Source organism: Eptatretus burgeri, chromosome 16, assembly GCF_056783735.1.
Source record: "Eptatretus burgeri isolate ZD-2024b chromosome 16, Ebu_testis_v1, whole genome shotgun sequence".
Taxonomy (NCBI): domain Eukaryota; kingdom Metazoa; phylum Chordata; class Myxini; order Myxiniformes; family Myxinidae; genus Eptatretus; species Eptatretus burgeri.
Genome location: NC_140976.1, coordinates 39269146 through 39293387, shown reverse-complemented (window position 1 = coordinate 39293387; position 24242 = coordinate 39269146). Strand labels below are relative to the sequence as shown.

The following is a 24242-nucleotide window of genomic DNA, read 5'->3' as shown; positions in this document are numbered from 1 at the left end:
GCCGGGAATTTATACCTCAACGGGACCTGCACGGAAACGAGCCACTTAAGCGGCTCGTTCCGTATGCGATTGCCGAGCGGTTTTATATTGCCAAGTCCCGTTGGACCAGATGTACGTTTTATCGGCTTATAATCAGCCAGATAATACCCGAACGCAATTATGGCAGTCAATGGCAGAAAGTGACACAACGAGCAGGTTAACATTCAAACAATGGGGGTATTTATTTCAAATGCACATATGCAATGAATGGGGGAATGGGACAGGGCATGAGCAAAAACCTACAGCCGATGTCTATTTATTATGTGCATGCACTTAACAGTTTGTTACTTATGGACAAGGCGCCACAGACTTTCATGCAAAACTCAAGAAAGAAAGAAAGAACCAGGCTCGTGAGCCTTTATAACTGCTCGGAGCCGGGATGTCCGAAGGGGCTCCGAGAGGCCGAGCGGGCTACCTGGCCACCCTCGTGGTGACTCGCTGGGTCCTGGTTCGGCGACCCTTGATGTCTGTGCCCAGACCCCCGAGCTCCGACTGGCTCCCTTGGTCGTCCGGCCTCCACTGCGGCCTGGTCTAGCCGCGACGTGCTGGAGGAGGGAATGGGTCTCGCTTCAGGCCTCCTGGTTGCGCCAGCGAACCCCCCAGTGAACCAACGGCCCGAACTCCGAACTCTCCAGCTCCCAACGGGGCGTCTCTCCACTCCCACCGCCAACCGCAAGCCACGAACTCCAGACTCCAAACTCTCTCCAACAGCCCAGCCCAACTCAAACTTCCAACTCTCCAGACTCCAACACTCCGAACTCTCTCCAACGGCCCAGCCCAACTCCAACTTCCAACTCCCAACTCGCTTCTCAGCGTTCCAGCATGGCTCTTTATCGGGTTTGGGGGGGGGGTGCTTGCTCTTTCACCTTCGACCCTTCACCCCTGGCTGGCTCTGCCCCTCTCGCCGTTTTGATCCGATCTTGCCGTCAAATGCGGCCGTGTTAGAGATCATTGTAATAAACGCGGCCGTGTTAGACATCACCATAAAAACGCGGCCATGTTGGAGATCACCATAAAACGCGGCCGTGGGTTGTCGTTGTTGTTATTATTGTTGTTGTTGCTGTTGTTATTGTTAAAATAAAGATAGAGACAGAATAACGGCGAACTGAAGATGCACAGCCCGGCACACAAATAATTCCCGTTCTACATTGGTGGGGAAATCTAATCTGGAACACACACTTATCGACATAACTGATCTTCGGGGAACTTGAATGGTGATCTGTGAATTTCCACAACCGTAACAATATATATATATATATATATATATATATATATATATATATATATATATATATATATATATATATATATATCTTCTTCTTCTTCTTTCGGATGCTCCCGTTAGGGGTCGCCACAGCGGATCATCCATCTGATCTACATAGTGATTTGGCACTTGTTTTACTCCGGATGCCCTTCCTGACGCAACCCTGGTCGCCTCTTACGACACAGGGATATGGTACACCTATTTTAACCAGGGTATATGCCGGCCCAGTATACTAGTACTCATTTCGCCGACCTCGGAAGGATGACAGGCTGAGTCAACCCCCTGGTGTATTAATTCAGTGGTCCAACAGGGTTTGAACCCAGGACCTTTTGGATCCCAAGCCGCTGCCCTAACCACTGTGCCAACACCAGGCTTATACATATATATATATATATATATATATATATATATATATATATATATATATATATAATGTTTTTTATATGTATATATGTACATATATATTTGTATATACAAAATATATATATGGTAAAAGAGGAGGAATACTGGTGGTGTCTACTGTGCATATTTGAGGAGGTGGGTGTGGGTGAGGTGTAAATGAGGTGCAGGTGACGTGTAAAGGAGCTCCAGGTGAGTTGGAAGGGGTAAACTGAAAAGAACTGTGTATCTGTGTGGTTGCTCTGAAAAGAACGGTTGTTGGGACTGGCCCTCGCCAATTGCTCTTGTGTGTCTACAGTGGATGAGATGGAAAAGGGAGACAGAAAGTGTGAGAAGACAGTTTAATTATGTGTGAGATTACCTGTGCGTGTAAATGTTTAATCAGCTTGGCCATAATTAAATATGGCTCTCCATTACTCGAACTCCATTCCACCTGCTCCGGCCTGGAAGCTCCGTTCCACCTCTCACCACGTACTGCCAATGAAGCCAATAAATATCTGTCTGCATTTGGAACGCATTGCTGAAATACTCGCTGGCCTGGGGCGGAGCCTGGATGTGGTCAAGCTGGTTGCTAGGTGGAAGGACCAGGACCTATGGTGCCCCCATCGGTTCACACACGATTGCTCTAGCACTGGCACTGCCCATGCAATCCTGCCTCTATCATGAAGATGCTGTACAACCTCCCAGATGACACACAAGACGGAGCTCTGTACTTAACATGGTGCCGGCATCTTTGGCTGTGCTCTCCATGCGCGAACATGCACTGAACGTCCAATGGGGACCACAATCTAGTGGAACATCAGGGCCAGTCATATGATGTTACATGGTGATTATCACACACTTGCACTTCGAGTTACAGATATCTGAACGCAAGGTCCAGAGTGCCTGCTATCAGTACTTTGCACTTGCTACTCCAAGGGCGGCGGTGGACGTCTGTCGTAACTGTGTGGTTGAGGCGATGGCAGAGGTGGCATGGTGGGTGAGTTGTGTGGTGGTTCACTGTGGTTGAGGTGGCATGGTGGTTCGCTGTGGTTGAGGTGGCATGGTGGTTTGTTGTGGTTCAGGTGACAATGGCGAGCAATGGTGAATGCACAGTGAGCATGGGCAATGTTACATTGATGCAGAGGGATAATAAAGGTGTCTTGATGGGGTGTGATCGTTGTAACGTTTGTGGGTAGAGAGTGGTGAAGGTTGAAGCGATGTGTCAGTTGGGTTGTGGTGCACGATTCAAACTGGGATTTGGCACACATATATAAATGGGGAAAAAAATCTACCTCAAGCCACACAACACATATTGAGCCATAAAACTCATTTGACATAAGGGAAGGACTATCTGAAACAAATAATAACAAAATAACTCTCTTGGGAAATCCTTTATGTTGTGTGCCATTGCCCCAGGTAAGGATGGCTTCGCAGAACCATCACAATGTACGAGGTGTGTTCAAAAAGTATCCAACCTTAATTTTTCGTGCGCAAATACATGAAGCTAGGGAGGCGTGGTTTGGTGCACGTATGTAGGCGATCCTAATCCGTATGCGTGAATATTTTCCCGCCTGCAGAAGCTTTTAGTCGCTGACAGACCGCTGCTGAGTGAGGAAGTGTAAGTGAACGCTGTCGGATTTTCGTTTTTGACAAAATGACAGAATAAATTGAACAACGCTACTGCATCAAATTTTGTGTAAAGCTTGGCGATTCCCAAGTGAAAACAATCCGCAAGATTCAACAGGCCTTCGGGAACGCAGCAATGGGCACCACACAGATAAAAGAGTGGTACAACCGCTTCAAAGATGGTCGCACATCAGTGGAAAGTGAAGCACGTTCTCGTAGGCCCTCAACATCCTGAAATGAGATCGTAATTGACCAAGTGAAGACCCTGCTGATGCAGGATCATCAAATCACGATCAGAGAACTTGCAGACGAGGCGGGCGTCAGCATTGGATCTGTTCATTCCATTGTGACTGAGGATTTGGGCTTAAGGAGAATCTCAGCGAAGTTCGTGCCAAAGCTGCTAATGATCGAGCAGAAGCAACTCCGTTTGGAGATCGCACAGGACATGCTGGAGACTGTGAACAGCGATCCCAACTTCTTCAACACAGTGATCACTGGCGATGCGACCACAGTGATCCGTCATTTTGTCAAAAACGAAAATCCGACGGCGCTCACTTACACTTCCTCACTTATCGGCGGTCTGTCGGCGACTGACAGCTTCTGCAGGCGGGAAAATATTCACGCATACGGATTAGGATCGCCTACATATGTGCACCAAACCACGCCTCCCAAGCTTCATTTGTTTACGCATGAAAAATTAAGGTTGGATACTTTTTGAACACACCTCGTATACAGTAAGCCATCGTCCAATGTGGGTCTTCACAATGCGGATTCATTTATATGCGTGGCAATAATTGTGACGCTTATTTCCCAAACGTGCATAACACTTGCTTATACTCAGGTTTGAATGTAGCACTATATGACCACTTGCATAGAGGTGACATCTCTCACCATCTTCTACCACCCGTGCTGTTTACAGTCTGCATAGTGCCACAGTCGAGTGAGTTTGTGCCCAGTAGATTACTTTAACTCAATGTTATTTAGCCACATACTGTTCCGTTAAATACAGTATGGCACCAAAATGTCAAGCCTCTCCAAATGGTAGTTGAGTGAAGATATCCCTTGAGGTTATGACATTATCAGAGAAAATCGTGATTTTAGTCAAGTTCGGTGGTGGGATGAGTGTAGCATCGGTCGGCCATGAGTTTCATTTAATGAGTCCACCCTATGTACCATTCGTTCAAGCCCAACTTCTTGGAGTTTATAACAGAAAAAGGCTATGACCCTAAACAGGAGTTCAACACTGACAAAACAGGGCTTTTATACAAGAAATTGGTGACAGGACGTACATCTCCAAGGAGCAGAAGGGAGCACACGGGTTAAGTCTTTCAAGGATCGTCTTACACTTTTTTGTAGAAATGCATCCGGCGACTTTAAATGCAAACCTTTCGTGCTGCAACACTCCCACCAGCGATGATTATCCTTCGGCCTCAAACAATTAATCCCCACCCTGCAATCTTAACCCTCCACCCTACAAATTTATACATAAAGGTATGGCTATTCTTTGCATGGCTATTCCCTCAGGTTTTTATTCACAAAAAAGGGATGGAATATTTGTCCATGTGGAACATTATGCGGCCGCGTTTCCCTATCCCCCATGTATCCCATAAGGTCTTAAGCTTGGGCAATACGGTTTTGCTAAATGCACCATTTTCCAGGAACCTAACCCCCGTGTTGGACGAGGAATAACTAATTTTTAACCAGCAAAGACTCTTCTGACTCGAAAATAACATGACACTGACATCATGCACAAATGCATACCACCACTTCGCCTCCATTCGAGGATGGCTTTTGCAGGTTTACTTGGGTCTTCAAAGACATTCATTTCTCACAAGTAAATGAATGCAGAGTTGACCAAGCCTCCTGGCACAGTTTGGAGATGCATCCAGAACATTCACATTATCCCATAGGGGAATATGGCCTGCCCTTAACCCATGCTTAGCAATAGCGGACCTTTCTGGGTGGTTGCATTCGAAGGCCTTGCAGTGTTCTTTGATGTGCTGGTCCTAAGTCCTTCCAGTCTCATATATATATATTCAGAATTACAGACACATGGAATATTGCATACCACACCTGTGCAGTCACATTCTTGCTGCATCCCCAAACTGTGACAGGAGGTGAATACTGGAGGCTTGGCACACTGGACAAATGCGTTCGTGTCTGACAGAGGAGACTGTAGCTCAATCACAGGCATATGGTCCACTTATAGACAAACCAGAAATGCTCCACAGGGAGGAGGATGGAGACAACGTGGCATGATGGTCTTCATTGGATCATTAAAAAACATTGAAGCCAGAGGTTACATGATGCAATTTAGTGTATCTCCTTAACAGAAGCAAAGCACTGATGTTACAAGCTTGCCATTGTCTGATGTTTGAATTGGCTAAATGCTACAAGGTCTCACAACACAGCTTTGTGATTGATTGGCTGATTAAGTCCACCCCCTCTACCTCGGATATATCTGGGAGGAGGTTAACTGGGAAATTGCTCTTGACAAAGGTTGGTGGAGGTACAGTTAACCCTCTGTTGCTGGCCGAAACATTGTCGGTAAACCACTCGAGGTTGGAGAACTCATTATGGAATCTTTGGATGCACGCACGCACGCATGCACACGCACGCGCTTACACACACACACACACACACACACACACACACACACACACACACACACACACACACACACACACACACACACACACACACACACACACACACACACACACACACCCATGTATGTATAGTTTAATGTAAAAACATTTTTTGATGCACTATAACATTTTCACAAGTGAAAACTGCAATTTGGCCACTCGTTTTAGGACCCATAATTAGGGTCGATTGCACCTCATAAAGTTTGAGATTATGTAATGTCTTGGCAAAATTAGATAAGCATCGTTCTCTCTATGACCGCATTGAATAAACCTGCAAAAGAGCCGTTAACAGAATAGCACAAATGACTCAATACTTTCACTTATACTGCTTGAACCATCTGCTGCATGATGCGTATATTTGAGGTGGTTGTGGCCCAGTGAGATACTTTGGCGGCTTTATTGTCATCCTTGATTCTCTCTTCCAATGGCATGAGCAGCTTGCTGAGCTCAATCTGCACTGGGATGTAAAGTGAGTGAGCACGAGAGCTGGCTCTTGTTACCACTCGTATATGAATATCTATTTCCAGCTGTCTCTGTTACTGTATCTCGTTCTGTTAGTGTTAGCTTCATGAAATACTGCCAAAGATGAAATTTCCCAAAAGGCTTTTTAAATCTCTTGCATTCAGCCCATTCACCACAGTGAAAATTGTATTTTCTTTTCATAAAGATTCTCTCTTACCTACATGAAAAATTATATTAGAGCCAAACACTTGAGCTAAAATATGCCTTTTGCAGGCTCGACTATGAATTGCTCTAAGCCTCTAAAGTGTGTGTTGTTTTTTTTTTGTGAATCATTAAAAAAAATTTCTCCCGTTTAACTTGTAAAAGTCATCGTAGAGTAAAAATCTGTGATTAAAAGCACTGCGTGAGGCAAGCCGGCACCATGTTGATAAATAAGATGAATACAAATTCTGATACTCCCGTGAAGATTTTGTCTTTGTGCATCGAAGAGTGGCTGCGGTGAGTGCATTTTCTCTGGAGTGCAAGAAAAATCTGTCTGTTGACCATGTCTATCCTGTCCAGCCATACATTATTTGGCTTTTCATCTGATAAGTTAGTTGTAATAACTATAACTTATAGCTATGAAAACCTAAATCCACAAGCCTTTATTTATTTATTTTTGCTGAGAGTGTCAGAAACATTGTTGTGTGTATTTTTATTTTCTTCACATGGAAACAGATGAAGATCGAATAATGACTCAAAATGATAAAACTAGAATTCCATAATCTCTGATGTACAAGTTTATATCATGAGTATTTTAAAACAACGAGAAGTTAAAATTGAAAGGAATCTTAAATGGCAGAACAATAAAATTATTAACAATGATTAAATAATTCATATCATGAGTGCTTGTTTACATGTTTATAAATTGTGAAATAATTTGGAATTCTTTGTCCATTAATGAGTATTTCAATTTTTATAAAGCCTCCCACCTCACCTTGTTTCTTTACTTTATGGGCAGTCAAATGTGTTCACATAATGAAGGGGACAGTTACAGTTTTTCTTCCTGCAGGTAATGAAGGGGAGGGGTACAGGTTGCTGGAGGTGATTCCACCTTTATGTAAATCGTTAAATACTGTGTTTTTGGTGGTGGTATACTTCTTTCTGCCTGTTGTTACAGGTGGGTTCGCTTCACGCAGTAAACCCAAAATAAAAACTTTCCAAAGACCAGTCCATATTCGATGATTTTCTTTTGAGCACTTTGTCGAGGAGTATTTCAAAATAGGTGCGGAATTTTTGGCATAGTTGGGAATGAAAGTCTGTTACAACAAAGAAGGTACTGAAGGAAATTTATTTTGTAACTTTAATTGGCTTGTTAACAAAGGAAGTGAACTCCATGTACCATAGTGTAGACCATGCAGCTGTGTCTCAACTACATCTCCAGCTAGAATGTTATGTGCTTTATGATAGTCATGAGCCGATGTGCCTGTCCGGGCTCATTGGCACCACAGGCATGTTCTTTCAAGGTTGAGACTCAGCCTGGAAAACGAATGTTACTTTAATGTGTTGGCTTTTTTGTTTTTTCTTTGTCGAGAAATGTTTGAAATGGCTGCTTTAGCTCTAAATCGTGGCAGATATGCTTCACCCAAAAAGTCATCTACAGTGGTTCATTTAGAGAAATGTGACTCCAACAACAAATTTTCCCTAGCTTCAGAAAATGCTTCTGTGTTTGAATCAGACAATTCTGATTGTTAGTCTGATTAATGCGTTTGTCGAGAAAGTTTGTTTTGTAAAACACTGTTTCAGACTCTAAACTGTGACAGGTGTATACAGGTCAGAAGGTGTGCAGTGGTATTTTTACGAGTACTTCAGATTATAGAATCAAGGCAATTGTTTGAATTGTATGAGGGCTTCAGATTATAGAATCCAACATTGATTCTTATTACTGAAATCACAGTAAACCATTTCTCTACAATGTCTTCAGTTAAAAACCTGAAAGCATCTTATGACGTGCTGAACTATGTTGTGTTCTTTTCACAAGGATATTTATACAAGAACAGAGATTCATCTAAAAATATTTCCCCGTAGGATTTGAGCAATTCTGGTTTCTTCTTCACTGCCCGACATCTATGCGTTACTAAGAGGAGACGCATTTGTCAATGTGTGTGTATGTGTGTGTGTGTGTGTGTCATGCGAAGAAGCAGAAGCAGAAGCAGCATGACCTCAACCTTTAGTGGTTCCTGCTGTCATAGAATAATAAAAATGGTACTGTTGGAAAGATAATAATTGATTTACTTGTTTGGAAAGCTAAAAATTGATTTACTTGGAACAAAAATTTGAGTCCATTTAATCATAAAGGTGCCTGTTTTAAAAGCCCCTTTTCTCGAATTGGGGAAGAAGAAGCAGGAATTGGAGCTGAATGCAGTGGTTCTAATGGTGACGTTTATTATTCTACAACAGCAGGAACCCATTAGAAGGACACGAGAGGAGCATAACAAAATTATATAGTGGATCAATATTTCTTCAAACAACAGAAAATATATAATATTGCATAGAAGAAGTACACAAACAACAATTACAACTATGACAACAACAATTACGTGTTATAAAAGATCCTTTTTCATATGTTTTACTTTATTTTATATTCTCAGTGACACACAGATAAACATGTAATGTGTTTGTGAAGTACAGCATGTCGTTTGATTAAACCCATTAGCAAAGGATAGGTTGTATGCCTAATCTACACTAATAAATGTCAGTGTGTCAGTCAATGTGTATGTGTGTATCTCCTCCATAACTCCAAAACCATGAAACCTTGTAGACTGAAACTTTGCGTGCATGCGAAGAGAACTCCAAGGGAGTGCATGAGTGAAAATTTGGTGTTTTGATTGATTAAAACACCTCTTTTGAAGATAATTAACGGATGTATTTAATTATATCCTTTATCAGGCATATCCTCAGCCACCTCACTCTCCCTTGCTGGCATCTTAAGGTGCATCCTGATTACCTCGCTGGGGTCTTCATTCACCATTTTGTTTGGTCTGCTCAACAATGCCTTGAATTGAAACAGGTCGCTACGGTTTATCAACGACAAAGTTTTTTCTTTCACTTTCCTCACTCACATTGAATGCTTGATCATCATACCCATGAATCGCTGGATACATTGCAATGCTTATAAATGCCTGGAAACGCCAGCGTTGGTGGCTTTATTTCATTTCTGCACATGCCATAACCTGAAGAACCTCTTAAACTAAGCTGAATTACAAAATTTAAGCTCCTATCCAGAATTGAACTTAGCAGCAGTTCCGAATGCTGAAAAATGTGATTATTTGTCCAATTCGGACATATTTGACATTTCAGCTTCTCTGGGAGGTATTCAATAATATAACAGATCAGGGATCGCTAATTGCTTACCAAGCCAGCTGTTCCTTATCAACCGTTTCATTGGAGTACTTCCCAGAGTGCTTAGGCCACTTGGTGAGCACTCTACAATATTCGCACTGGCACTGAATACCGTATATCGATCGACTTGAATAAAGTACAGGGGCCACTCACCCGCATTTGGACCGGCATTGTTCTGCGGTGCATCAGGCGTTGGCTGGCTCGCTTAAATGTGAAATTTTATTTTAAAACAGGTTTCCCCTTTTTGTACGATCTTCTTTCATTTCATGACCCGTCACTTTGACAGAGATAAATATATAAAAAATTAAAGGTTTTGTTTATAAAAGTTCCTTCAACCGTTTCATTGGATTGCTTGGTTAAACACTTGGTGAGCACTTTTCAAGCTTCGATTGTGATACTGCGGTTTGATACCAGAGTTAGGAAGGCAAAACAAATTAGATGATGACAATGAGTAAAAATGCTTCAGTTGTTACAAAGCAATGAATCACCACATCACGGCAGGATAGCCAAGAGGTACACACGCTCGCTCCAAGCTGTCTCGCCAGGGTTTGAATCGTGACCCAGCTATAAACTGTCACCATATTTCATTTCATAGGCAGGGTGATTCATCAGTGTGTGTGCTGTCTCTCGGATGGACGTTAAACTGGGCTTCACATCTGCCAGAATCCCCCCTCTCCTCTTCCCCTTTCCTCTTCCCCTCTCCCCTCTCCCTCTCTCTCCCCTCTCCCTCTCTCACCCATCTGCTTCTCTCACCCCTATCCTATCCCTCTCCCTCCCACCCGTATCCCTCTCCCTCCCACCCGTATCCCTCTCTTCCTCTCTCCGTCCCTTCACCCTCTCTCTGTCTGACTCCTCCCCTCTCCCCCTTCCTCTCCCCTCCTCTCTTTCCCTCACCTTCCCCCTCTCTCCCACCCCTTCCCCTCCCCCTGCTTCCCCATACCTCCTCTGTTAAGGGGACTCTTGAGGACTGACGGTTTTTTTTTGAATTTAAAACTGTTTCTCCATAGGGTAGCATGTACGAATCAGATTTGGAGTGAGCCAACCGGAGAGGTGCAAAGGTCTGTGCATGTGTGAACATGCGTGCATGCAGGCAGGCCTTTACCAGGTATATTGCGTGGGTCTTAAATGCTCCCACCTGGTTTTATAGTGTAGTAGATAGTAGAAAAATCGTGCAAATTATGATACAAGCATCAAATTTGGCATTTCTGTTCTACAGGGCTTTCTGATCAAATCTGCCCGATTGGCCATTTGAAAATCCAAGATGGCGGCCATTTTTCCAGTTCTGGAGTCTGGTGCTGGACATAGAGCTCACCATATTCATCCTGATCCGCTCATTCAGAGAAGGAGACTTCAACCTGTATCGGGAAGCACTTTCAGAAGTGGCGCCTTACTTCTTTGTGAATAACAATGTCAACTATGCGCAATGGATCCCAGTTCACCTCCAAGATATGATGTCGCTTGAGCAACAACATCCAGATGTGGCCAGGGAGTTTCACAAAGGGAACTTCGTTATCCACAAGTCTAGAAGAGAATTCTCTGCCCTGGCAATCGACCAAGCCCACGAGCAAAATAATGCAGTCATCAAAGGTGACGGCGGAGCAATTGGGTTGACAGAAGACCCGGCAGCACTTCGTAGGTGGATGGTCGCTGGACCCGAAGTGAGTCGTCTAGTAGCTGGATACGAGGCCATGTCTGGTATGAAAGATGCAACCAACAACAGCAGACACCATGAGCAGACACTAAGTGCCCAGAAATCTTTCTTTGAAAAGGTGAAAGCACTCTCTGCAGTAATGCAGGAGATTGGCTACCCATTCCAAGAAGAATCAGCCGACCTACTGGTACTAGACATGAAGAACATTGCAGACTCAACTCTCGCCGAAATGGTAGCTACACATCACCAGCGGGGCAAAGAGCAGTTCCATTCATTCATGGAGGGGCTACACAATGAAGGTGAATGTCCTTTCTATCATCCAATCAAGAAAAACATTGTTTCTTTCTTCAAACAAGAGCAAGCTGGGGGAAGTTCTAAGGAGAAAGTCCTGAAAGACGACTGTCAGCTGTTCTCACGACTGTTCATCTCATGCCAGAACAGGCAGTGTGACTTGCAAGAATTATTCAAGCATGAGAATCAGTCACACCCTGCATCTCTCAGTGACAGCGGCAAGCTTCATACATGTCAGAAGTCACAGCTGGCTGAAATTCTTGAAGCGCAAGTGAACATCCCAGACAGAGAACCAAGGGGAGATGCAGTCATCATTGATGGCTCAGCACTTATCAATGCCCTATCTCCACGCACTTCAAAGATATTTGATGACTATGCTGAAGAAGACATCATCCCAAAGGTGGAATCCTATGGTGCCAGGTACGAGAGGGTGGACGTAGTGTTTGATGTGTACAAGAAGTCAAGTCTGAAGTCCGAGGCAAGGTCGAAAAGGGGGCAAGGAATCAGAAGAAGAGTGACAGGAACCAGTAAGACCCCAAGTAACTGGCGAAGCTTTCTTCGAGATGACAGCAACAAGACTGAGCTGTTTCACTTCCTTGCGGAAAAGATGTGTGAAGTACAGATGACAAGCACAGTCATTGTCACAAAAGGAGAAGATGCCATTAGCAACACAAGGAAGTCACTGGATGCTGTGTCTCCATGTTGTCATGAAGAAGCTGACACTCGAATATTTGTACACGCCAGGGATGCAACGACGGATGGTAGCAAGTCCATTATCATTAAGGCTAATGACACGGACGTACTCGTCATAGCAATATCTGTACTGCCATCGTTACAGGAACTAGGTCTTGAGAACATGTGGATTGCCTTTGGCCAAGGAGCCAAGGCGCAATGAATTCCAGTCCATGAGGTAGTTTCTGCAATAGGGCCTGAGAAAGCTAGAGGGATCCCATGCTTCCATGCGTTCACTGGATGTGACGTCGTGTCTGCCTTCCGCGGTAAAGGGAAGAAAACTGCATGGCAGACTTGGAACGTCTTTGATGATGTTTCTGAAACATTCACCAATCTCAGCCGGCATCCAACATTGATTCGTGATCTTGACCTGCAGAGGCTGGAGAGATTTGTTGTCCTCATGTATGACAGATCAAGCACAGCCACTGGTGTGGACAGATCAAGAGTGGATCTCTTTGCCTGCAAGCAGAGGTCGTACAACTCAATTCCACCAACACAGGCAGCCCTCAGAGAACATGCAAAGCGTGCGGCCTATCAGGCTGGGATCATCTGGGGCCAGGCAACCATCTCCAGTCCAGACACGAGCAGTCCCACTGAATGGGGATGGACACAGAAAGGAGAGACGTGGCAGATATGTTGGACAACACTACCCCCTATTGCAGCCAGCTGTCAGGAACTGACCAAGTGTTCCTGTAAGAAAGGTTGCAACCGGAGATGCAAGTGTTTTCAATCAGGGTTCCCTTGCACAGCACTCTGCAGCTGCATATGTGGACAGTAGAAGCTGGAGGAACATTCGCATGGTATGCATAACTTTGAACATTTACTGGCCAGGGCCCGGTTGCAGAAAGGCCTTAGCTTTATATGACAATCATTAAAGTGGTGCAAAATCAGAAAAAGTGTGTCAGGGGGCTTTAAAAACAGGTAAATCCACTCCAGCAGGCTTGAAAACATAGGAATCCACACCTATATCATGCAAATCGGACAACTACAAATACTTCTAAGCAAAAAGTGAACTTTGGGAGGCTAACTTGGTGGCCATCTTGAAAAATGGCCGCCATCTTGGATTTTCAAATGGCCAATCAGGCAGATTTGATTAGAATCCCCTGGAGAACAAATGTGCCAAATTTGATGCTTGTATCATCATTTGCATGATTCCTCTCAAAAATTGCTGTTATCTGCCCCACTATTATATGGAACTCGGCGGTTGAAAAGAAAATGTTGCTGTTTGGGCACGTTTCATCACCCTATCTTCCCCAACCCACACGCTGCCTTCCCTTCCCTGCCCTTCCCGCTACCTTCCCTTCCCCTCATGCTGCGTTCCTTTCCCTTACCCTCCCGGTGCCTTACCCTCCCCTCACGCTGCCTTCCCTTCCCCTTGCACTGCCTTCCCTTCCCCTCCCCTCATGCTGCCTTCCCTTCCCTTCCCCTTGCACTGCCTTCCCTTCCCCTCCCCTCACGCTGCCTTATCTTCCGTTGCCCTTATGCTGCCTTCCCTTCCCATCATGCTGCCTTCTCCTCCCCACCTCCCCTCATGCTTACCCCCTCCCCATGGACATCTCCCAGCGGTCTCTGCTTGCTGTATTAATGTGCTGTTTTAACGTACCCCATTTCGTTAAATCCTGTACCACCACCCCTCCTTCTCCGCAAGTCCCACTACCAAACACAAGTCGACAACCCTCCCCTCACAATTACCTCCTCTCAAACCCCCTCCCCACTTCTTCCCCTCCCCTCTCCCTCATCCTCCTTGCTCCTACCCTCCTTCTCAGAGTGTTTCGTGAGGTTTGGCAAGGCGTTGCTCTCCCCACCCTCCCCCTTCCTTGCTCTTCCCCTCTTCCTAGCTCCCCCTCCCTCCCCTCTCCCTCCTCTCCGTCATCCCTCCTCCAACCTCCATCCTTCCTCCCTCCTCTCCCTCTTTTCCTCCTCTCTCCCTCCCTCCCTCTTCTCTTCCTCCTCTCTCTCCTCCCCCCCATTAATATTCCCATCAGCGAAGTGACTGGTTGTATATGCTATTCCATAATATAATAGGAGCTCGGTGTCGGCGTGCCTGCATCCGTCCCTGCATCCGTCCATCCTTGCCTGCATGCGTCCGGCTGGAAACAGTTTGTTATGACTCTTCACTCGGCCGAGTAATGACAGAGTCGAATGAGGGTTTTCGAATGATACGATTTATTTCAGAAGATGGCACTACGCATGCGGAATGCAGCCCAAAGGCCCTTCAGTCAGGTGCCCCCGGACCACATTGAGATTCTTACTTCAAAACAGTTGTATATATAATCACACAAAAGCAGAAATGGGTGTGGACTACAAGTGTGTGCTTAAGGGATAAAGAAATAAAGAAATAAATGCGGCAGTGGGCTTCTTTCCCCCCTCCCTAGGGGCCCTCAGGGAAGTTGGATCAGTCAATCCTCAGATTCGCAACCCAACAGTTCATCTTGCAAACTAATAACTTTCTAAGACTCCTACACCCCTACACTGGCACCTGCTGATAGCAAAGGCGAAACTCTGGTGATGACTAAGAACAGGAATGTGTGGGATATCAGCATACACAGTTTTCCCAAGGACATGCTGTTGTGCAGCTGCAGAGCCATAAAGAGTTATCAAAGACATAGTGAAAACAGCATGATACATTTAAAGCAACATTTTAAAGCAAGGTTTGAATAATACACAATTACAAGCAAGGTTAGAATCCCGACAGCTGATTAACACACAGCTAATGGTCCAAAATATGACCACCTAGCATATCATCATAACAGTTTCCCTCCTTGGTCATATTTTGACCATACCCAGCCACACCTGATACTCACCAACCGAGTGGACCCCTATTTGGTTCCTGTAGCAGCTACCCCTAGGCCCCCGTGCCTGCCAAACGGGATTTGCAAATGCCGTGGATAGCCATCAACATTCCCCAAATGAGAAGTCCCCAACTGCCGGTGGTTCAGGTTAGCTTCTGTTGCCTTTTGTCTTGCCCACTGCCACAAGTCTCCCATTAAGTTGTCATACACAAATTTGATGTTAAGTCCACACAATATTAAAGGCACTACAAGTCTATACAATATTAACAGCAACATTATTATTTAGGCAATTATACTCAACACTAATTACAACAATAATATTTACAATATGCAAATGTATTAATGGGTGAGCAGCACTGTGAGCGCTCAAGGCATGGTGTAAGCTCCTTTCTCAACTTGCGCTAGAAGACAAAAGAGTCTCATGAGATGCATATTTACATATAAGGGTCATACAAGTATTTTCCATACATTCCTTCACTATCTGGTATTGTCCATTTTCCACGATTATGCATATGCTAGTCAAAACACTGCCACATCTATCATAAACCTCCATCAGCATTTTACTTGTAGATTTCCTTTCTTTCTTGTTACAACTTCCTGTATCTTCGTGTGTAGTGAGATGTATGAGTCCATGTTTGGCTTACCTTTTCACTTGAAAGTTCGTTGAGTCATCAGTAATACCTGGAAGAGTCTTCCCCAGGGCGCCCTCCGCCAGAACACCTTGTTGGCTCCTCAGCTGGTGGGGGTCGGGTCTGGTTGTGGCCCCATACAGAGGTCCTCGGGGTCTTCCTCCATGAGTTCGCTGTTAATTATTATGATGGCCTGGGTGAGGGGTGAGGCTTCACAGCATTTCTTTAGACAAATGGAAATGAGACGTTTGATCAGAAATACTCCAAAAATGATTCCCATGATGATTAGGATTGCTGCCCCTACCAGGCGCAGTAACCAGTCTCCCCAGTCATGAAATATAGATCTCCACCCTGCGTAACCCTCCTTGCGTTCCACTCGATCGCTCGTGAGAGCTTCAAGCCTTATAGGTGAAAACACCTATAAGTGAAATGTGTTCTTCTCTGGGAGGTTACTGTATTTTCACAAGATTTCACAACTATACTCCAAAAGGGTTCTTTAGGGGCCCATGGAACTTGGGTAATTAGAGATGCGTGTTGACCCCATATGAATCCTATTTGTGCAAAGTGCCCCCACTGGGTTTTGTCTTGCGTTTTGTTCTGCCAAGCCACTTCTGTCTTTTCTGCATTTTCTGACGTCCCTCCCAACAGGTTTTGTCATAGCATAAGACCATCTAATTGATTTTATTTCCTCGTTTCGTTCTATCAAATCATAAGTTTCCTCGGCTTGGACGCAAGACAGTTCTATGAGCTGCTGTGGCTGGATGGTTGTCAGCCCTCTGGAAATGAGTGGTGCGGTCTTGCCAGGTTCCTTTGAAAATATCTTTACCTTATCTAGTTCTTGGTTGTATGTTTTCCCCAACCTTCCGTATTCACCTGCTTCCATTCTTTCTCCAGCCGCTCCCCTCCTATGTCGCTGTGGGGTTGGTACTGGTTCATTTCTGTGTCCCCCTTTGCCACGGAGGTGTATACGGTTTCTTTGGCTTGAGTGTGTTAGTGTGTTGCCTAGTGATAGGTCCCCCCCACAAAGGAGTAGTGTCAGTACCAGGAGTTGCATATTGTGTCGTCAAAGGTTCTGTCACTGTCTCCGTTACTACAAGGTTTACAGCATGCCACTGCACTGAACACTGCAGTCAACTGCAACATAATGACAAGTATTTGTGTAAAAGATTATTTTTAAATGATACCTCCGTACGAGGCTCCCACCATGACTAGAGCTTGCAGGACTGGAAGTTGCTCTGGGTGCGTGGTGAGTGGACGTGAAGGCCAGAGACCTTACTGTACACTACTGTGGATTTTGATCAGGCAAGCATACCTTCCATCCATCTCCTTGTCTGACGGCCAGTAAAGTGTTCTGGTGTTCGTTGCCCCATCTTGTGGTTCTGGGCGCATCTCAATCTGTTCACCATTCTTCCTAACTCCCCTGCACTATGTCCGTTACTAACTGCCATTGAGATGTACGGTGTTAGTCCTTCTCTGTGCTTCATTAGTTCGCGCTCTCTGGCGGCTTGTTTCACCTCCACCGCCGCTCCTTCCTTCCCGATCCATCGGTTGGTTGTCATCAGAGAGCGTTTGACGGTGTAATCTCTATGTGCTTTGGCCACGTATTCATAATCCTGCCCTGTTTCATCGTAGTCAACAGTGAGTGCAGTGCAAAGCCAATTCCATTCCTTCCAGATCGATGTCGTTGCTCAGCAACCATTCCTCTACATCCCTTTAATTCCGCTTATACTTCCCAAATCCAATGAATTTATCCTGACAGATAGAGGCTCATATAAAGACAACAGACATGCTTTTCTGTCCGCTTCCAAACAAACATCTCGACCCCGACAGGCAGAGAATCGAAACGCTCCCTCGTCAAGGCCCACGATGGCTGCGTGTTCAAACAGCACGAGCTCCGCCCGTAATTTTTCCCAAAAACACCGCTATCCTGATAAGTGCGTAGCCTACCAAACGTCCTTGTTCTTGGATGTCTGACATGTAAACTAGGACAAATGTGTCCAAGAGCCACGTCCTAAAGGTTTTGTCTTCACCAGAATAATAATAAGAACAACGCGGAACTCTTAGAACCGGCGTTTACTACGCGAGACGCGGCGAAAAGATAAACCCACTTTAAATAAAATCCGTTCCTTGTTCAAAGCATTTAAATCCCCCTTTCCATCTGTTGTAGTAATCAACAATAAAACTTTTCGATCGGCTTTATTCTCACAAAACCCATACGCATATCGACAACAACATAAATATACATAGGGTAAGAATAACAAAATACAATAACTTGTACACATACTCTAATACTGAAGGCAAACTCCATATAATACTCTAATCCCAATTACATTCCTCAGAGTACACCATTCCTAATACAGTATACTACATACCATTACTGTTCCAGCACGACCCTCCACGGAGCACGCGGCATACGAGTCATCACCAGCCACCGACCCCCATACACAGTGCTGCCACATCCGCCCAATCTCCGTTGCCGCTAATCACAGTACGGCACTTCATTACCACAACACCATCCATCCTAAATCCCTCGGTCCTGCGCCTCTTCCGCGTCTCTTTTTTTTTTTTCTCTTTTCCTCTTCCGGTCACGAAGCCCAATCAACAACAACAACAACAACAACAACAACAACAACAACAACAACAACAACAACAACAACAACAACAACCGGAACAAACATATATATATTACAGCCTTGTTTCAAAGCATTGTCGCTTCCATGTTCCGATAGCGCGTGCACTCGCCTCGAAACACAAAATCGAGCGATCCTTTGAAACGTCAATGTCCTTATTAATTAATTTTACCACAAAGCTATCTCTTTAAAATCTAGTTTGTCCACCATATTCAAAATCAGCCGCCTCGAGAAATTCTTGTACATTGCTCCGACAAGCAGGCACGTTCACAGCAGGGTGTTAATTGCACTTTCAAGTTTGACAAAGCGCGCTGGGCCCATGCGTGATTACGTCATCACGCACTCACATGAGCAATACGTCTTATCAGCGCGTTGGTTTTTACCATCAAACTCACGGAACAAATATTTGACGACATCTCAAATACGTTCGTTTTAAATCGGAATTTTACAGAATCCTATGAAGGGCGTCCCCATCTTGTAAAATGTGCTAATCTATTTCGTAAACCCTCACGATAAGCTGTCCTTCGACGGGACGATTTCGTGCTTTCGGCGCGCCTGTTAAATCCTATGGCACGTCACGTGACTCGCAAAACCCCATAAAATAAGTTTTTTCCCAGATTTACGAAAGTCAAGCATAAAACATGCTTAATGACCCCAACAATGAAACCAGAATTGAAACTGACGTTAAAACGAACCCGTAACGTCGATCAGCCTTACGAAACATGCAAAGTGGAAACAGAACTGAATTTCAATTTGAAATCAAAATGATGCTCCGTGGAGACCATCCATTTATCACGTACAGTGTTCAAAGCCAAAACAGCATACAGAGTTTATCGGACCATGAGAAAACCCGAACGTTGGTCCATTTGACATCCCATTTGACAAACTGTCTGCTGAAGTGGTTTTAATTATTCAATTCCCCATCCAGTTCACACACACACACACACACACACACACACACACACACACACACACACACACACACACACACACACACACACACACACACACACACACACACACACTCTCTCAATGACATTTTCCCATCACTGAATTAACAACACGTGCAGAATCGGTCATCATGGTCCTTCCTCCAGATTTGGTGTGCGCAATTCACCTCGTCCAAAGTCTTCACATTGACGATGACGACCCATCATTATCTCCATACAAACATACAAGTTGTTCCACACATACAAGTTGTTCCACACATACAAGTTCCAGGTTGGAACACTCAACTTACGTCTAACACAAAACTCAACCTTCCCCACCACATTGTATTCACAAATACATCCAAACAGGTAACTTCTACAAACAGCCCTTCTCCTGGCTCATTAACCTTGTGTTCTTTTCCCGTTGGTTCAAGATTCCCTCTGAATCGAATCGCTTACGTCCTGTCTCACTTTGTGACTCCGTTAGCCATGCTGCAAACGCTCTCCAGTGTTTTCCACTTTCACCGATAACTTTAAGTGTTGTTCCTTTGGGTAACTCTATGTTCTTTGCAGAGTTATTCCCCATCTTTTGTTCTTATCTTACCAACCGCCTAATAGCTGTAAATCGTTTCTCCTTTTACGTCGGGACCGAAATCCCTTTCAATCAGCCGCCTAATAGCTGTAAATCGTTTCTCCTTTTACACCGGGACCGAGGTCCCTTTCGACCCGCCGCCTAATAGCCTCAAACCCAATGAAGGCCTCTAACCTTCCCTCTCTTGGTACAGGATTCCAACCTGTTTCCTCCTTATTTCACACGGATACCTTTATCCTCGACCCTTACCGGTTCTAACATACGGCCTGCCAGCCCTCTTTGTGCCCTTCAAACAAACCGCATTCGAATCACCTCATATGTTTTACCGTTACAGTTCTTGATCCGAGCAGATCCTGGAGCTGCGTCCAGCGAGGCACTGCCCACCAAGTGTACAGTTTTCACCTAACTAGGGCTCCCTGTCTTAGGTGCCCTATACGTGCAATTTCCACGTACCTTTAGCTGAACCCTTGTGATCGCTGTACACCAAGTGGAGTCCCGCCGTCCACACCGCCAGCATCAGTCGCATCGCATCCTCGTCGCCAATTGTTATGACTCTTCACTCGGCCGAGTAATGACAGAGTCGAATGAGGGTTTTCGAATGATACGATTTATTTCAGAAGATGGCACTACGCATGCGGAATGCAGCCCAAAGGCCCTTCAGTCAGGTGCCCCCGGACCACATTGAGATTCTTACTTCAAAACAGTTGTATATATAATCACACAAAAGCAGAAATGGGTGTGGACTACAAGTGTGTGCTTAAGGGATAAAGAAATAAAGAAATAAATGCGGCAGTGGGCTTCTTTCCCCCCTCCCTAGGGGCCCTCAGGGAAGTTGGATCAGTCAATCCTCAGATTCGCAACCCAACAGTTCATCTTGCAAACTAATAACTTTCTAAGACTCCTACACCCCTACACTGGCACCTGCTGATAGCAAAGGCGAAACTCTGGTGATGACTAAGAACAGGAATGTGTGGGATATCAGCATACACAGTTTTCCCAAGGACATGCTGTTGTGCAGCTGCAGAGCCATAAAGAGTTATCAAAGACATAGTGAAAACAGCATGATACATTTAAAGCAACATTTTAAAGCAAGGTTTGAATAATACACAATTACAAGCAAGGTTAGAATCCCGACAGCTGATTAACACACAGCTAATGGTCCAAAATATGACCACCTAGCATATCATCATAACACAGTTGTCCTCGAGGGGATACCACTAATGAAGCCCCATCTACAAACAGTATGATATAGTTGGGTAAGGCCACAAACAGTATGATATAGTTGGGTAAGGCCACAAACAGTATGATATAGTTGGGTAAGGCCACAAACAGTATGATATAGTTGGGTAAGGCCACAAACAGTATGATATAGTTGGGTAAGGTCACAAACAGTGTGATATAGTTGGGTAAGGCCACAAACAGTATGATATAGTTGGGTAAGGCCACAAACAGTATGATATAGTTGGGTAAGGCCACAAACAGTATGATATAGTTGGGTAAGGCCACAAACAGTATGATATAGTTGGGTAAGGCCACAAACAGTATGATATAGTTGGGTAAGGCCACAAACAGTATGATATAGTTGGGTAAGGCCACAAACAGTATGATATAGTTGGGTAAGGTCACAAACAGTGTGATATAGTTGAGCAAGATGAGGAGAGATGAGCCAGTTTCAATTTACATTGAAACAAAAACTCTTCCTCCTTCATTTTCTTCTTCACTTGTAATAATGGTGAGTCTCATTCATTCCCGTTTCTTATATCGATTAGATTCAGAAAACGCTTGCTATATATATTCAACACTTTTTTTCACCATTTAAATTCTATTCATATAACAGTAATATATCGCCCTATCAACCAGTATGACCGATTATACACCGCCTTTCGCTCAATTTGCAACACAGATGAGAAAAGAATACGAAAAAAGCAGCTGATATTTCAATAATTTATTATTATTCGCAATAATTTATTTTTAATGGGTGAAAGTTAATATTTCGCTGGGTACCCCTTCTAGAACCTCATGAAAAGGTAGAGTGGAAATTCTGTTCTTACTACAATAACACAAGTCATGGTGGCTGTGCATACCATTTGAGAGGAAATTGGTTGGTATGCTCTCACTAAGAGCATTATGGGCTTGAACCACAATGTAAGTATTTTGTGGTGGGTGGGGACAAAATTCAGAATGACCATATATCTTTATATCTTGGCTTTCAAAAAATATGGAGTTAGCAATGTGTAATTTTCTACACAAGTTGCATTTTAAATGTGCAGTATGTTCTTGTGTTTCAGCTTTCAATGTTTGAGAAAGAATTCCTTCCTTTTCCCCATTCCCCCCCCCCCCCCATATGAATATGCATGGTGTTGCATGTCACCATGTCATTTTACCAGCTTTACCTCCCTTCTCTCTTGCTCTGTCTGCTCCTGAGTTCTAGCTCTGTTTCTCTGACGTCTATGTCTTTGTTCCTCAAGCTCCAGGTGCATTCTGAACATTGCTTCCCTTTTGATATCACAGTTATGCTTACCTTCTCCCTTCTACAAGTTGTTCTTTGTTTTTACTCATCTACAGCTTGCACTCTGTCCTCATTATGACTGCTGATTATCTTGACATCAGCCGCCATTTTTTTCATATAATTTAACGTCATTAAAATTTTTTGCAGGTTGAGAGGGTTTCTTTCGAGCTTGGATTTGCTGTCCTAATATTATTGGTAATACATTGTACATTGAAGAGTTTTGTCTCCCTTGTGCATGTGCAATTGCTCGCTACTCGTCTTTTGTCTTATGATCAGTGCATTTGTGAACCAATGTTGAGATTAGGCACTTAGGCAAAATGTAAGAATTGGCTTTGCTTGCTTCCACATCTTGTATTGCTTGACTATTAAACATACTCCATAACAATTTAGCACCATTGCTGAAACCTCCTCTCCACCCTTATTCAATCTTCACCTTGTACCTTTCCAGTTTAAAGTGAAACACAAAAGAGCTCTTTGGTGACCCTCTAACTGCAAATGGATAGTGCCAGAACTCTCTGACTACATTTCTGTCTTAAATAAAGTGAGAAAGGGTAAGAGAAGTACTTGATGGCTGCAATGTCATGGTGCTGGGGACAGATAGAGTGCTGAAAGCAGATGGTGATTTGAACAGCAAAGTACTTAAACCATCACCTATACAGAACCACTGCAGCCATCACCAGTGAGAACATTATTGCCAATTTGCTCAATATACGGATAAGTGGTAATTAAGACCAGTCTTAGTGAGCGTGGTATTTGCCTTTTTTGTTATCTGTTGAAAGTGACCCACAACATTATTCCTTATTTTTTAAATATATTTTGAACAAGAAAGCAACAGTCTTACTTGAGGAATTCCCTAAAACAAAATTCCAGAAAGATGGTGCAGCACCACTCGGTAAAGATAACTTCCATGAATGTTTTTCAATCGTTTCTGCTTCTGGGTGCCTTCACATGTGACACTGATTTGAGCAGTTCCTCCATCCAGCTCATCAAAGCTAAGTTTCCAAACCAGATCCTTTGTGTTTTACCATTTTATCACCTCCATCACTGAAGGTGAAGGCGGTTATGTTTTTACCCCTTTCTGTCTGTCTGTTTGTTTGTCTGTTTGTTTCTGTGCAGGATATCTCAAAAAGTTGTGGACTGATCCGGATGAAATTTTGTGGACAGGTTTGGTGTGTGACAAGGACGAACTGATTAAGTTTTGGTGAAAATCCGGATCCGGCGACTAGAATTTTAAAAGTCATTCTTCACCATTGAGAGATCGGACCAAAAACGATAAAATAGCACGATATCTCAAAAAGTTGTGGACGGATTCGGATGAAACTTGGAGGACATGTTAGGTGTGTAACAAGGGAAAATTGATTCATTTTTGGTGAGGATCCGAATCCGGATCCAGATCTGATAATTTTTTTAATGGATTCTTCACCATTGAGAGATTGGATCAAAAACGATATATTGCACAATATCTCAAAATGTTGTGTACGGATTCAGACAAAACTTGGTGGACAGGTTGGGTGTGTGGCAAGGACGAATTTATTTGATTCGGATCGGATCTGGATACGATAATTATTTCATTTTTAAGGTAATTCTTCACCATTGAGAGATCGGGCCAAAAACTATATATAGCTTGATATTTCAAAAATGTGTTGGGCCCGATATGTTCTCGTGGATCAGGCATTATATTGACCG

At 44.0% G+C, this 24242-nt stretch overlaps 1 protein-coding gene across 11 annotated transcripts in view; it reads left to right on the top strand.

Moving 5' to 3' along the window:
- Positions 1-24242, top strand: part of LOC147010889 (homeobox protein cut-like 1) — a 379867-nt gene that overhangs the window by 42083 nt on the left and 313542 nt on the right. The window contains exon 1 of one of the 11 annotated variants that reach the window (XM_085860293.1): positions 9308-9469. The exons of the other annotated variants lie outside the window; for them this stretch is intronic. Coding sequence (XP_085716419.1) covers positions 9323-9469 — 147 coding nt within the window. The 5' untranslated portion in view covers positions 9308-9322. Of the gene's footprint in view, positions 1-9307; positions 9470-24242 lie in introns of those variants that run through there. 11 annotated transcript variants of the gene reach the window in all.